This window comes from Alligator sinensis, unplaced genomic scaffold (assembly GCF_000455745.1).
Source record: "Alligator sinensis unplaced genomic scaffold, ASM45574v1 scaffold145_1, whole genome shotgun sequence".
NCBI classification, from domain to species: Eukaryota; Metazoa; Chordata; order Crocodylia; family Alligatoridae; genus Alligator; species Alligator sinensis.
The window spans coordinates 942,601-957,726 of NW_005842414.1; the positions used below are offsets into that span (position 1 = coordinate 942,601).

A 15,126-nucleotide genomic window follows, 5' to 3' on the forward strand; every position below is an offset into this window, starting at 1 on the left:
CCCAAAATTATTTTTCATGTCTGCAGTCAAATATGTGAACTTTAGATTGACCTCTTCAGCCATTTCAGTATTAAACAATGACTCTTTAGAAGATTATCCTCCTCATATCAAGGGACTCCCTACAATGACAAGTCAGTCTATAAAAGTGCATCTCTACCCTGCCTTCTGCCTGACATTAATTACCTCACCCTTCTATTTACTACCCCTGCCATCTACAAGTCTATCCATAGCATCTAACAAAGTAGGCTACAGCCTACAACAGCTAATATCTGCCTGAAACAGTCTAAAAAGGTATCAGCCTAACCTGTCTTCTTCCTAAGTTCAAGCTTAACACAGCCAACTACCTCTCTTTTCCTAAATTTTTTTTTAACTTACTCAACATGCATTCACAATTGTGCAGTGTCCCCACACCATATTTTCTATATCTAGCTTTCATCATTAAATTCACCAAAAATATAGACAATTGACATTTAAAATAAACCATTGGTCTTAAACCATAGTTGGCAGTAATAACATACCCCTAAAATATTAAACAGCTTGACAGATTGGGATTTTTTTTGACAGAGAAATCAGGATAGACTGGTTAAAGTCTGAAAAAGTGATAACCAATGAAACCTCAAACAACCTCTTACCACCTGTCACAATGTCACTATTCACCCATTTTTACAGGGAACATTAAGATAGTTTATCTCCGATTTTGGTAGCTTACTAGCAATAGCCAGCTATTTCCAGTTCTAAATAGTCTTGAATTCAAAATTTGTTAAGAAGAATAAAAACAACTTCTCTTTTGCCTTTTTTCTAAAAATGATCATTCCTATAAAACATGCATTCATGAAACAAGAACATTTTGTTCAAAATATTAATAGAATCAGGATTTTCTTGATACCCTTCAAAATTCTCATATATGAACATAAAACAGGAAAACAGTTAATAAGGCAACACAAAAAATTAAGTCTTGTATGTGATCAAAAATATTCTCACAATAAACGAGTCAGCAGAAGTCACGGATCATCAGGGATCCAGGTTTGCCGTTCGCTGCAGAAAAACATGGATTTTCTCCTTTAAAAGAGAAAAGCACAGGAAACAACAGGTTTCCCCTTGCAAGCTGGCAGAGTTTGGGTGCCTCTCACTCCCAGGCCACAGGCCCTGACCCCATAGCCCTGGCAACTGGAGGCCCTCTCCAGCGGGGTTGGGGGGAGCAGGGTGCTGTGGGTTGTGAGTGAGGGGCATCAGCAGTATTGTGGGAGTTTTGGCTTGGGAGTGAGGGACAATAACATGTGCAGGGGCAAGGCACCAGCATATTAGAGTTGCTCAGCACCACAAAGCAGCAGGAGGGGAAGAGGGAAGGGGCAGCTCCAGCTGGACCCACATCCTGGCGAGTGAAGGGGGCAGGGGAAACTGACTTTCTAGGATAAAAAAAACCCAAAATCAAATACCAAAATATACAAGTATTTAGAATGTATTCTATTTTTATGACTGAAGCACGGGTAGACTTCCAGATCACTTTAAAATTTAAATATATCAATAAAAAGTGTTCAACTGATACCTATAAATACAGTGGCGTGGATTTGGGGGAAAAACGGTGGAAAAACGGGGGATTTGGGGGGTTTTAAAATCAAAGAATTTGGGCTTTTTCAGAGAATTTGAGAATTTAAAACATAGAAGACTAGGATCCCTGATGATCAGTAATTTAATGAATGCATTTGTACTGTAAAATGACTATTCTAAACCAAAAAAGGCAGCGTGAACATTATTTCCACAACCTAGCAAGTTGACTTAACACTGAACTTGCTAACACCCTTCATACTCTTATAAATTAAAATATTTCTGAAGGTTAAATAAGGTTTAAATTTACTGTTAATTGGAGAGCAGCTTTTACAACACTAGATCTATGTTAATACAGATTATATTTACAAATTGAAGTGTTTAAATGTAAAGTCCAAAGTTTGCTCAGACTCACCCCCTTGGGGACAAATGTTAAAAGATAAAATTCAGCCCTCATGGTTTTCAGGACACAATCATTGAAAAATGATGCTAACTAAGAATGAGGAGAAGATCTTCTTTCATTGGGTATATTAAAACACTCTACACCCCAGCTAAAACCATGATGCTAGTCGCAGTTTTGAAGAATGGTTGTTGTTAGCTTGGCTTATTTGAGCAATGTGGCAACTGGCTTTTTTGTTGTTCTTTTTCCATTTTTATTCTTTACATTTTTCTAGAAAAATCTTGCAATACCTTGTAGTTACTTTAGAGTATAGTTTTCTTATACTGTTAAAACACAGTTCCATTTTTTCAATGGTCCTGATAATCTGAGCTAGTCACAAAATACAGTTGCAAGAAATATTTTGTCCCCTGTTCTGTCTTCAACCACTGTGTAGAAAAGGCAATAATAATATTTTAAAAAACAAAACAACAAAACTCTTAATCTTCCATTTACAAGTGTAGACTATTTCAATACCATTTCTCTCCTCCGAGACCTAATAGGTAATCATCAGATTTAATCTTACTGCTTAACAAAGTAGGTAGTCACATACAAACATGCACACAAAGTAAAGATATTATTTTGAACTGTTGCTCCAGAAATTACAATTTGTGTCATGAAACTTCAGAACAAAATTCATAGAGCTGCAACATAATATATTTAAAACATGAAGAACAGCATATTTAAAAGCACTTTAAAAGGAGGTCATTTCTGACCTCTGGGCCATGAAGCACTGCATTAACAGCTCTGCAGAAAGAAAAATGATAAGGTATGAAATGAGTGTTCAGAAACTAGAACCTTATCAGTAAGAGTTTGATTCAAGCCTGTAAGACAAATTGCTCAGCAATGCAAGTCACCTTCCTGCTGTGATGAGGATATAGCTGAATTTTCAATGAAACTGACTATCTCCATGATCATGTCTCCTCAACTTGATATCCTTACATTCCACGTATAGTTTACATTTTCTAAGAATCCAGTTCACATTCTGAATACATCTTGTCAAAGTAGCCACATACATTTCCAGGATAATTATCTTTTTCCTTTATCTGACAATTTAGCATCAAGCACAACCACTTTAAAGTAAGCATAGCCGCTAACAAGAAATCTGTATACTGCCCTAGTTCAGCTACATCAAGAAGGTTCACATATTTGAAATAAAAATACTAAATTCCAAAGAAAAGCCTGTTGGTTAGACAGTTTCATACATGCACGCTTTCCAAAAAAAAAAAAAAAAAAAAAAAAAAAATCGCATCCTTATTCATTATTCTTTTTTTTTTTTTTTTCATACTTACTTGAGTATCAATAGACCTTTTCACCAGTTTTTCCACCATTACCTCATTGGATTCCACTTGTTTCTGGAAAAGAATGATTGTCAATATTAAATCCTTACAGGAGTCAATACATTATAGTGTACAACATGGAAAAAAATGCAAGGCACTTCTTAAAATTTTCCATTTTCTGAAAGTATATTGCAAAGATTGTTAAAAGTCCCTTTGCTTTTACATACAGAACTTAAAATTTCTCCAACTTTAGGCTAGTCAAACTAAAAAAAAAAAAAAGTACTATTACTTTTTTCTACATGATGTACAAATATGTTATTTCATCCTTATTGAGAAACTAATTTTCCTCTCCCCAGCACAACTCTCAGATATTGTCAGCAGCTTCTTTCTTAAAAGTTCACAAATAATGGAAAGGATGTGGCAAATCCATATTCTTTTTTGTTAATTTATTCTTTTCTTTCACTGCAAATGTACAACCAATTCATTTTACTCAGGTCAAACAGCTGTCCAACAGTAATGAATGTCAGTCAGTTCTGACTTGAGCCAGATTCTAATCTATTGCCTAGAAGTAAGTCTACATCAAAAGATTGTAAGATAAATCAAATAATGCTCATAATTAGTCTCCTTCATGCTTGACAAGATTTAGGGTCGTTTCAAATGGATGTTCAGATTGTTTCACTAAAGCAGAATTTTGAGTGGCAAATCAGTTCAGACTAAGGAGAGAAAAACTGTTTAAACAATTAGCTAAGATAGAGAAGAGGAAGTAGACAAGGTTTGTTTGTTTATTGATTTGATTTATATGCTGTCCTTCCCAAAAAAGGGTCAGAGCATCTTACAATAAGAAAAAAAAGAACAACTTAAAAACAGGAAAAGAAGAGGACCAAAAAACCTTAGAAGGAAACCAAAACCGCCCTAAACCGCCTTTCATCCTAGCTTTGTTTGGTAAATACCTGCTCAAATAGGAAAGTCTTCTAGCGCTTTTAAAAGATGTTCAGGCATAATGAGGGAAGTTCCAGAGCTGAGGAGCAAGTACCAAAATTCAATACCAATTTTGCCAAGTGGACTTAGAATCATAGACACAGAAAATTAGGGTTGCAAGGGACCTCAGGAGGTCATCTAACCTGCTCAAAGCAGGACAATCCCCATCTAGATCACCCCAGCCAAAGCTTTGTCTAGCCGGATCTTAAAAATCTCCAAGGATGAAGAGTCCACAACCTCTCTGGGTAACCTTGTGGCATGGCACCTGCAGTGCCTGCCAATTTAAGGTTTCAAGTTTGGCAGTGGAACAGCTGGCAGGTGGGTGCTAGCTTCATCAAATCTAGCACATGACCCTAGGAGAACCCTGGGATTGGCTGAGGGGGTGGAGCAGCCCCTATTTTAACCCAGATTGAGAGAAGTAGCAGTCTGAGCTGAGCAGGCAAGGAGGCAGCATCAGGCTGAGCTGCTCCTGGAACACCTTGGAGGTAAGGGCAGGAGCTATGGGGATGGTTTGGAGGCTCCTGGTCCTGGGCATGACCTAAAACTGCACCCTGCCAGGGATGAGTGGCCTGGTGGGGCTGTTTGTGGCAGAACAGTCCTGCAGAAATGCCAGTAACCTCCCCAGTGAAAGGCGAGAAGGGGCACCTGAAAGTCTCAGTCCCTGCCTACGGGCAGGTTACCTATACCAGAGAGGAGTAGGCCAGGCAGACCCAGCCTGTTAAGCGGGCTGCCTGAGCATAGGGGCCAGGCACAGTGGCAGCTACCTGAGCCCACAGGGTGGAAGACCCCAATGGCCCCAGTGAGGGGGCAGAGAGAGAGAGTGGCCCTAGTAAGGAGGCAGAATGCCCAGAAAAGAGGCTAAGTCTGTGGAGCGGCCCACAGAGGGGGCCGGAGGGTAGAGTGGCCTGGGTGAGGGGCTGCGAGATGAGTGGCCCTGGTGAGAGGACAGAATTACATAGTAGAGAATGGAGAATTACTTAAATGAGGAGACAGAATTACCGGATACGAGAGTGCTTGATTACTGGATGTGACAAGGTAGACTTACTTAGGCATTGGTAAAGGCCTGGTGTGTACCACCTGACTGGAGGGTGGGTGCTAGGCCACATAGGTGAAGGCCCAGTGTGTGCCCCAGGTTGGAGGCTGGGTGCTAGGCCGGATACTGAAGCCCGGGTGTGTGCACCAGAAGGAAGGCCAGGTGCTAGGCCTATAAACATCTGCTAGGCATGGGGAGGTCAGAGCATGTACCAAGGCCCTTGGCATCAGGAGGGTGAGCAATGGGCTGCCTCCCACCTTAGAAAGAGCCATCATATTTATTTTCATCAAGGTGTGGCAGGAAATGAGGTAGGTTTAGCTCTGAACAGGCAGGTGGCCAGCACTAAGACCTGACCCTAAAAAGCCAACCTGTTACAAACCTGTTCCAGTGTTTTACTACCCCTCCTGGTGAGGAAAAATCTTTGTAATATCTAACCTAAACTTCCCTTGCTGCAACTTGAAACCATTGCTCCTCGTTCTGTCATCTGCCACCACTGAAAACAGTCTAGCTCCATCCTCTTTTGAATCTCCCTTCAGGTAGCTGAAAGCTGCTATTAAATCCCCTCTCAGTCTTCTCTTCTCTAGACTAAATAAGCCCAGTTCCCTCAGAAGATGTGTCCCTCAGTTTAGTGGAGGGCAACAAAAATGGTTAGGGGGCTCTCTCACATTTGTCTACATCCTTTCTGCAGTGGGAGGCCCAACACTGAACACACTACTCCAGATGTGACCTCACCAGTGCTAAACGGAGAATAATCACTTCCCTTGACCTACTGGCAACACTCCTACCAATGCACCCCAACGTGCTGCTAGCTTTCTTAGTAACAAGATCACTCTGTTGGCTCATATTGAAGCTTATTGTCCACTGTAATATGCAGGTCTTTTTCTGCAGAGCTGCTGCCCAGCCAGTCAGCCCCCAGCCTGTACTGGTGCATGGGACTGTTCTGTCCTAAATGCAGGATCGTCCACTTGTCCTTGTTGAATTGCAAGAGATTTCTTTCGGTCCATTCTTCCAATATGTGTAGGTCTTTCTATTACTACACCCCATAACAGAGCCATCAGCATTCCTGGATCTTACAGCTGCACCTCCAGAAATGTAATCTCTCATCCAATGTACCAAATGCCCTGATGGAAAAATATGTAGGAGAGACCAAACAACAACTGCGCACCAGAATGAATGCACACCAGAAATCTATCAAAGACAGAAATACCTAATTACCTGTGGGGGCACATTTCTCACAAGAAAACCACTCTCTCTCCAATCTCTCAGTCCTGATCCTCAAAGAAAACTTACAAAACACTTCCCAGAGATGAGCCTATGAACTCCACTTCATCAACCTCCTGGATACTAAAAATCATGGACTAAATATAGACATTGAATTTATGACACATTACAACCTGCCTGACCTCTGACTCCCCAGGTACTTCTCCACTTCCATCCCCCTTCTCTCTCTCTCTTTCCCCCCTCCCCTAGCCTGTCTCTCACCCACTGACTCCTCAGTCTACATTTTCACTGACTACCTGTCTTGTATGCATACCAGCCCAGCCCAGCCCCTGGCTTCTTTACTTTTCATTCCATCCAGGAAGAGCACACACCAACTGCTGAAACTTCCTTAGTGTGATGAAAGGTTTTTGAACCCAAAAGCTTACTTAATAATTGTTTTTCAACTATTTAAGTTGATCTAATAAAATATATCAGATTCACTCAAAGAACCTTGTCTGCCTCTTGACACACTGATGGTACTTGCTGAACGTTGTTCTCAGCTGATCTTGCAGAAGATAAAGCATAAAGGAGACAGGTACATAGACCCTTATATGCGTCTTGAATTGCATACAGAGAGCTATTGGGAACCAGTGCAACCTGTGGAGTACTGAAGTTATGTGCTCTTGGCAACCCATTCCCATCAGAAGGCACAGATGATGGTGGCCAGATCAGAGTCTGAAAGTAAGAGTTACAGCCTTTTAACCAGATGGAGTTAGTGAAAGGCACTTCTAGTCACAGCCACCACCTGAAGATCCAGGTACAACAGAGGATCCAGGAGGAGCACAAGGCTGCAAACCTGAGTAACAAGGGCAGACTGAACCCCTAAGATAGGGGTCCCTATCCCCACTGAGTTAAGTGGTCTACCTACCATAATCTCCTCTTGTTTGAATTCAATTTCAGTTAACCCACCTGCATCCTGTCCCCAACTGCAGCCAGGCACTGGGAAAGCACCGAGAAAGGACAGGCCAATTTTGTCTCCAGAGTAGGTGGCAAACTTGTCACAGCAGAGTGAAGTAGACTTTGTTTCCAGGCAGTGTGACAATCTGGATTAACTATGCCATTCACCACCTGCAACATTGCTACTGGAAACTTTGTAGATGCAATACCAGTGGAGAACAGAAGCTTCTTTACCACTGTCATGCCATAGCCCTTTAAGAAAGATCTACCACAACTCCTCTTCTTGGGAAGAGGACTGCTAACAAGAGATGGGATGAGAACAGGGGAAAAAGCATCTTTGGGCATCATCTGGCCAACCAAGTAAGGAGGGCTTTAAGCTCGGTTCTACACAGAATGGGGATCAAAACCCTTCAATCAACAGAGCACACATTCCAGAGGGTTAAGAACTCTAGGAAACAACTTAACTCTGGGAAAGGGCCAGAAAGCTATAAGACAGAAAGAAGTGGTACAAAAGGGAAGCAAGTAGGTCACCTTGGGGATTATTTGCCTATGGCTGAATTCAGTGTACTATTCCACAGATCAACCAGGCCATCCACAGAACAGCACCAACATCAGTGGTGATGTCCCCCAAAGAGTTCTGGAATCCACTCGATCCATAAGTCTCCAGGATGGACCAACCTAGCTGATCCATCAGCTTAACAGGGGTGACAGAGGCCTTCACCTTTAGGAGCCAATGCCTAGACCATGACAGGGACTTCTTGACAACATTCCTGATAATTGGAGCTCCTCTCCCTAAGCAGATGCAAAACATTAGGTCTAGCAGACATCCTGTTTCATGGGTTGGGCAGTTACTACCTGGAATAGACCCATGGTTGGCATGGATTCCATGAATTCCTGTTCCAGCCTCAGAGGCAGCCTCAATGTGAATGTTGAAGTCCACCAAGAAATTAAGTCTGGGCATCCTCAACACCACCTCCATGACCAACTCAGCTAGTTCAGTCAAGAAAAATCAACTGTGCATCAGAAGAATCCCCAGTCTATCCTCAGCTTCATGCACAAGGTGGAAACACACCATGCTAAACAAATCTGTGGACAAACCATTTGGCAACCATCAGCCCAGAGTTCTTGTACAACCAGGTCTCAACGATGTATGCAGGATCAGTAGCTGCATCCTGAACGAGGCTGAAGATGACTGCCATTTTATTAACTACCACCTTACTTAGCAGCATCAGTGATAAGTCAGGGTTCCCATGTGGCCATGATCCCAACAGAACCAGTGGAGGAGAAAGAGGGGGAAACAGGCATCAGGTGCCTTCCACTGTGCCTCAAATGATCTAGGATAAAATCAATACTCCTGTGGAAGTCAAAAGCAAAACTCTGACTGAATTTAAGTAACCAGCGCTCATATATACTCTCCAGGTCAACTAAAACTCAGAAAGGGAGCGTGACTTACCATATTTCTTCTGTTGCTCTTCATCTTCACTATACTTTTGAGAACTCTTCTCACCCAAATCCAGCTACAATCACTACACAACTGGATGCCCCTGCCATCCCTACCATTTAATCATTTGCATTTTGCACACGTTCCTAAAGCCAAAGCTTGAACAGAAACCCACTGTGTTCATAGGTAGCAACTTTGAAGGTATGGAAAAGTAACTCTGGCTCACCTGGCAGAGCCACGCTAAGCTTCTCAGCTGGAAGTCACTCTCTGCATATCTCACACAGTAATCATTTCATATAATTCAAAGGCAAGAAGCTCTAGCCCCCAAGTAATTCTGGTTATATATCCCTAGCCCATGGCTGTCTTAAGATTGACCCCTGCAACGTTCAGAAGTGGCGACTTCTCTTTTTAAGCCCTATTTGATTTTTAAATGTATGTGCTCTTCAGAATAATATAGCGTGGTTTGTATTTGGGTTAGGGAGAATACAAAACAGATACGTACTGTGCATCCTGCTTTGCTCTTCGAAATGGAGACTAGATGTATCCTTATATGGTTACCATAAGAACTGGGCACAATTTTCCAGTTTAAATCTACATTTATGAAATGACTAACGTATGAGAGCCAAAGAAAAAAAAGAGAGCCAAGTCTGAAGCCTATTTAGAATTTTAAAAGCTTTCATATTAACCTCAAGGCCAAAGCACTCCACATTAAAAAACTGAAACTCTTCCACAGATGACACAGGACTAGAGGCAGTTTTTGCTAAAGAGCATACAAATAACCATCATTACTAGACATCACCCTCCTACCTCAAATGACAGTTCAGTAAGAGACAAAGTGTTATAAAGTCATCCAACACTGCTATCTATTAAAAAACAAAATTGGAATTAATTCATCCTTGATGCAATGCCATTGCCTCAGCTTCATATGTCAGGGATCATCTTGGCCCTTTATATTCAAGATAGTAATTAAAAAATGAGAAGTTACCACCAACTACCAGTCTTAAACTGACATCCAGTGACTTGTGATTAGGTGATGTTATTAGTCACTGAACTTCATAAGCAAACAAAGCATATTAGTAGTCATGTAAACAGCAAAATACCTGGACAAGCTTACAGCCAAATTCAGGTAAATATGATCCAACAAAAAAGACAACATTTTGAAGTCAAAGAAGACTGGAGACATCTAAATGAAAACACACAGGATGGTTCCTCAACTAAGGCAGTGGGCTGGGACTTAGAAAGCTCAGAGGCACAATTAATTAGCCCACAAAGAGCACCTTTCAAGTATAGCTACACTGCTTCTGGCCCAGGAATCAGGAAGAGAATTTTAAGCATGATGCTACCTGACATGGCAAGTTAGCAGTATACCTATGCCCTCAAAGTCTTCAAGTTGTGTTAACATTTCCCTTGAGACTTCCACTCAACTGACATGATTTAGTAAATGTGTTAATTTAACCTACTACTTTTATTATAGACAAACATATTAATACGCATAGACGGAGCAGAACACACAAAAACTTAGTAAGAAATATTATTATGGTTGGAAATTCAAGAACTCAAAAATTAGGAAATGTCAAACTCAAGAATGCCTAAGAAAATTTATTTCAGGCTCCCTCTGGCTATGCCTTGTGATATTGTTTTTAATTTCAGGACCGATGTAAAGACTCAGAGAGCTGATTTTTCTTTTTTCATAAATATTGCATGTAGCTCCACCTATTAGATTACTATCATGTATCTAACATTAAGTGTTAACTTAATCTTGCGGCTTACCCCTCAAGAAAAGCAGACAATTAACCAAATCAATGACTACTACTTATTGGACAATAATACTAATACACTCTTACCCAGTGCTTTTCTTCAACAGATCTCAAAGCACATTACAAAGTGGATCAATATCATTATCCCCACTTTATGATTGGGGAAACTGAGGCCTGAAAATATAAAATGACTTTTTCAAGGTCACCCAGGAGACCAGTGGCCCAGTGACTAAGATTCACAACACAGTGAAGCCTGCCTCACATTCTATTAGCATGATACTGAAGCTGCGTTTATCAGGCTCGGAACCAACAAAAGCTTTGAAATGGATAAACAGATTGCTTCTTAGGAGAGACATTGTCTGAAAGTCAAATAGAAGACAAGGCTGTAGGGTGTGCAGGTACTTTGTAGGGTGACAACACAAGTAGGAAGAGGTATAACGAAAAGCAAAAAAAAAAAAAAAAAAAAAGTGCGCAAAGAGGAGCTAAAATTTAAGGAAGATGATAAAAAAATATAACACTTTTGGTATTTAATCCTTTCCAGGCCTGCTATGTTCTTATATTTTGTTTTGTTTTGTTCCATATTGCCTGTACACGAATGCACGGAGCCTGGTAACCAAGCAGGAAGAATTGGAAGTCCTTACACAGTCAAGGAACTATGACATGGAATAAGAGAGACTTGGTGGGATAGCTCACATGACTAGAGTACTGTCACAGGGGTTTAGGTTGTAGCCATGTTGGTCTAAGGACATAGGCAGACATAGGAAGACAGAAGCTTCCTTAACCTGACGAAAGGTTTTTGAACCCGAAAGCTTGCTTAATAACTATTCTCCAACCATTTGGGTTGGTCTAATAAAATATATCAAATTCACCCAAGGAACCTTGTCTGCCAGAGTACTGTCATACATTAATACAAACTGTTCAGGAAAGGCAGGCAGGGTAGAAGAGGAGGAGTTGCACTGTATGTAAAAGAGCCACATGACTGCTCAGAGCTCCAGTAGAAGCTGAAGATAGGCCTGTTGAGAGTCTCTGGGTTAAGGTTAGAGGGGAAAGCAAAAAGTGTGATGTCATGGTGGGGGTCTACTACAGACCACCAGACCAGGAGGATGAGGTAGATGAAGCTTTCTCCAGGCTGCTAGCAGAGGTTTCTGGATTACAGGCCCAGATTCTCATGGGTAGGCGGGGGGGGCAGATCGAGGCTGCCACAGTGAGGGAAGGAGTGGGGCAGGGGAAGGCGCTGCTCAGCCAGGGTGGTGAATGTGACCCTGGGAGCAGGACAGAACTGCAGGTGGCTCATCCGGAGCCGTGTGCGGGTGGGGAGGGGGGCGGCTCCCCGCTGCTGCACTCGCAGGGGAAGCATGGCGGGGGGCCGCATGTGCTTTCCCCCCCTCTTCCCCCAGATTTGTGTACGGGGTGAGGGCAGGCTGTCCACTGATGTCTCGGGGCCAGGTGCTGCTCTCTTCCCAGTGAGGGGGCTGGGCTGGGGCTGTGCTCAGTCCCACTCCTAGGATTGCATTCACTGTCCTGACTGGGCAGTGCCTGCCTCTGCCCCACTTCCTCACTCACCATGGAAGCCTTGATCTGCCCCCACCATGCCCCATCCCTCCTCCCTGACCCTTTCCCCCCTACATCGACTTACTGGCCAAATGCTGTTCTCCCAAGGTGCCAGGCTGCATTCCTGTAAATCAGCTATCAGATCAGTATCAACCAATATGGATAGTTAATAATTGGCCATTGGTATCAGCCAAGAAAATCTTTATTGATGTACCCCTACAAATTGCAGGATTGAGCCAAAAGAAATCTCATGAGGTTCAATAAGGTCAAATGCAAAGTCCTGCACTTAGGACAGAAGAATCCCATGCACTGCTACAGGCTTGGGACCAACTGGCTAAGCAGCAGCTCTGCAGAAAAGGACCGGGGGGTTACAGTGGATAACCAAGTGGATATGAGCCAAGAAGGCTAAAACAGTATACTAGATTGCATTAGTAGGAGCATTGCCAACAGACTGAGGGTAGTAATTATTACCCTCTATTCTGCACTGGTGAGGCCACATCTGGAGTACTGTGTCCAGTTTTGGGCCCTCCACTACAGAAGGATGTGGACAAGTTGGAGGGAGTCCAGCACAGCGCAATGAAAATGGTTAGGGAGCTGGGGAACATGACTTAAGGAGAGATTCAGGGAACTGGGCTTGTTTAGTCTAAAGAAGAGAAGACTGAGTGGATATTTGATAGCAACCTTTAACTACCTGAAGGGTGGTTCAAAAGAGGATGGAGAAAGACTGAAACAGGCTACCCAAAGAGGTTGTGGAATCGCCATCTTTGGAGGTTTCTAAATGCCTGGCTTGACAAAGCCCTGGCTGGAATGATCTAGTTGGGGGTGGCCCTGTTCTGAGCAGGGATTTGGACTATATTGTCACAACCCAAAAGGTGTGATTTTTGTTTTTGTGTGCTTCGGCACTGCTAAATTGTCCCCGCTAAATTGCAGCTTCCTTGCACGGTGGAGTTTTCTGCTGCAAAAGAGAACCCCGGTGCAAGGGAGAATTTCCCGCCAATTTGAAGCTTTAAGTTGGAGGACTCCACGAACAAGGGAGGAGGAGACTTCACGCTGTGTGAAGATCTCTAAGCGCTGCGGATCCTTACAGACCCAGCGCATTTAAAGCAGGCAATAGAGGTCTGATCAGCCTCTAGCCTCTCCCCGTCGCTGATAGATTCCTAGACGTATCCCTCCCGTGCGCTACAAACCGGACCCACGGAGCCTAGCAAACTTCGTGAGAGTCCTTGCCGGACGACTCCAGAGCTCTTCTACCCGGGTTCGAGTCCTGTAGGTTTATTTTCCCGTCGCCGAAACCCTTTGCAACGTACCCTCGTATTTTCATCTTCCCGTCGCCGGAACCCTATGCGACGTACCCTCGTGCCCTGCAGGTTCGAGTTTTGTTTTCTTTTCTCTCTGTAACCGCAACTTAAGCAAGTTTTCCAGCCTACACCACTGCCATCTCGGTGTAAGTAAACAATCTTTTAAAACTACCGCTACGCGTCCGTGCCTAATTCCAGCTCGAAGGCCTTCCCTCTCCGCCCCGGCGTGCCCGGGCTGCTGGCCACAGCCCGCGTGCAGCGCGAAAAGGGCTCGGGTCGCTCCCGGCCCGCACATATATGACCTCCTTAGGTCCATTCCAACCCTAATTTTCTATGATTCTGTATCACTGCATTTTCATACTGACTAGTTTCTCACAGGAACTTGGACCAACGATAAGTTGGATTTGCTGCAGATACATGGTAGGTGACATGGGGGCTTCTGTAAACTGGAGATGCAGTCTAAAGCAGGGGAAATCATGCAGTCCCATCCCGAGAGAAGGACAAATATAGGCCTGTCACTTAAAAGGATGCACACTAGAAAACTGAAGACAGGGTAAAAAGCTATAGCTCAACCTGGATCCATAACAGACGTATAGACCTAGATCCATAAAAGGACTTAGCTGAGCCAACAGTGAGCAGTGCCACACTTAAGGTGCCTGGCTCGGTAACTGGAATCCCTAGCCATACATTAGGTATATACGGTGTGCTACAATTCATGGGGAGAGTTATGCACATGAGACTAGGATTCACAACAGCCAGCATGCTAATCAAGCCAACATACAAAGATTTTTAAAAAAGTGGAGTCTCATAAATTCTAGTCCTTTTGTATCTTAGGGACCTAATTCTGGACTGTAGGAAGGCAACTATATCAGGCTGGAACTCACAACTTGGAAGCCTTTTTGGAGTTACATGGTGACAGCCATCCTTCTGAAATCAGAGCTAGCAGCAGCAGTGCCCTACTTTTACACAACAAGGCTATGGAAATTGGTGAGTGAGAGATATAGGCACTAGGCCCTTGTGTGCCTGACAACATTGAAACCCACATCTTCTATCTCCCAAAACAGCACCCTGCCTACCAAGGTGTAGGATAGGCTGAGAGAAAAACACTCCTTACACTTCCTGGTCAAGCTGTACCACACTATAAAAAAAAATGAAAGAATTCAAGATTCATTAGTCCTCAGAGGAGAAAAAAAAAAAAAAGAGGCACAACTCTGTAACCTAGTAATCTAGACATCCATCCACCTGGGACAGAAGAGATCAGGATTTCAGTTGTGCACCAAGAATGGTTTAAATATTCACTGAATAAAGTATATAATAGATTAATAGATGTTAGGGTCAGATGGGACCTCAATAGATCGAGTCCGACCCCCTGCATAGGCAGGAAAGAGGGCTGGATTCAGATGACCCCAGCCAGATGCCTATCGAACCTCCTCTTGAAGACCCCCAGGGTAGGGGAGAGCACTACCTCCCTTGGGAGCCCGTTCCAGATTTTGGCCACTCTGTGAAGAAGTTCTTCCTAATGTCCAGTCTAAATCTGCTCTCTGCTAGCTTATGGCCATTATTTCTTGTGACCCCCAGGGGGGCCTTGGTGAGTAGAGCCTCACCAATTCCCTTCTGCACCCCCATGATGAATTTATAGGCAGCCACAAG

General features: G+C 43.1%; 1 protein-coding gene across 2 annotated transcripts in view; it reads right to left on the reverse strand.

Moving 5' to 3' along the window:
* MMS22L (MMS22 like, DNA repair protein) overlaps window positions 1-15,126 on the reverse strand; it is a 159,108-nt gene that overhangs the window by 113,805 nt on the left and 30,177 nt on the right. For both annotated transcript variants that reach the window (XM_025211564.1, XM_014522926.2), the window contains exon 10: window positions 3,274-3,336. In XM_025211564.1, coding sequence (XP_025067349.1) covers window positions 3,274-3,336 — 63 coding nt within the window. The remainder of the gene's footprint in view (window positions 1-3,273; window positions 3,337-15,126) is intronic.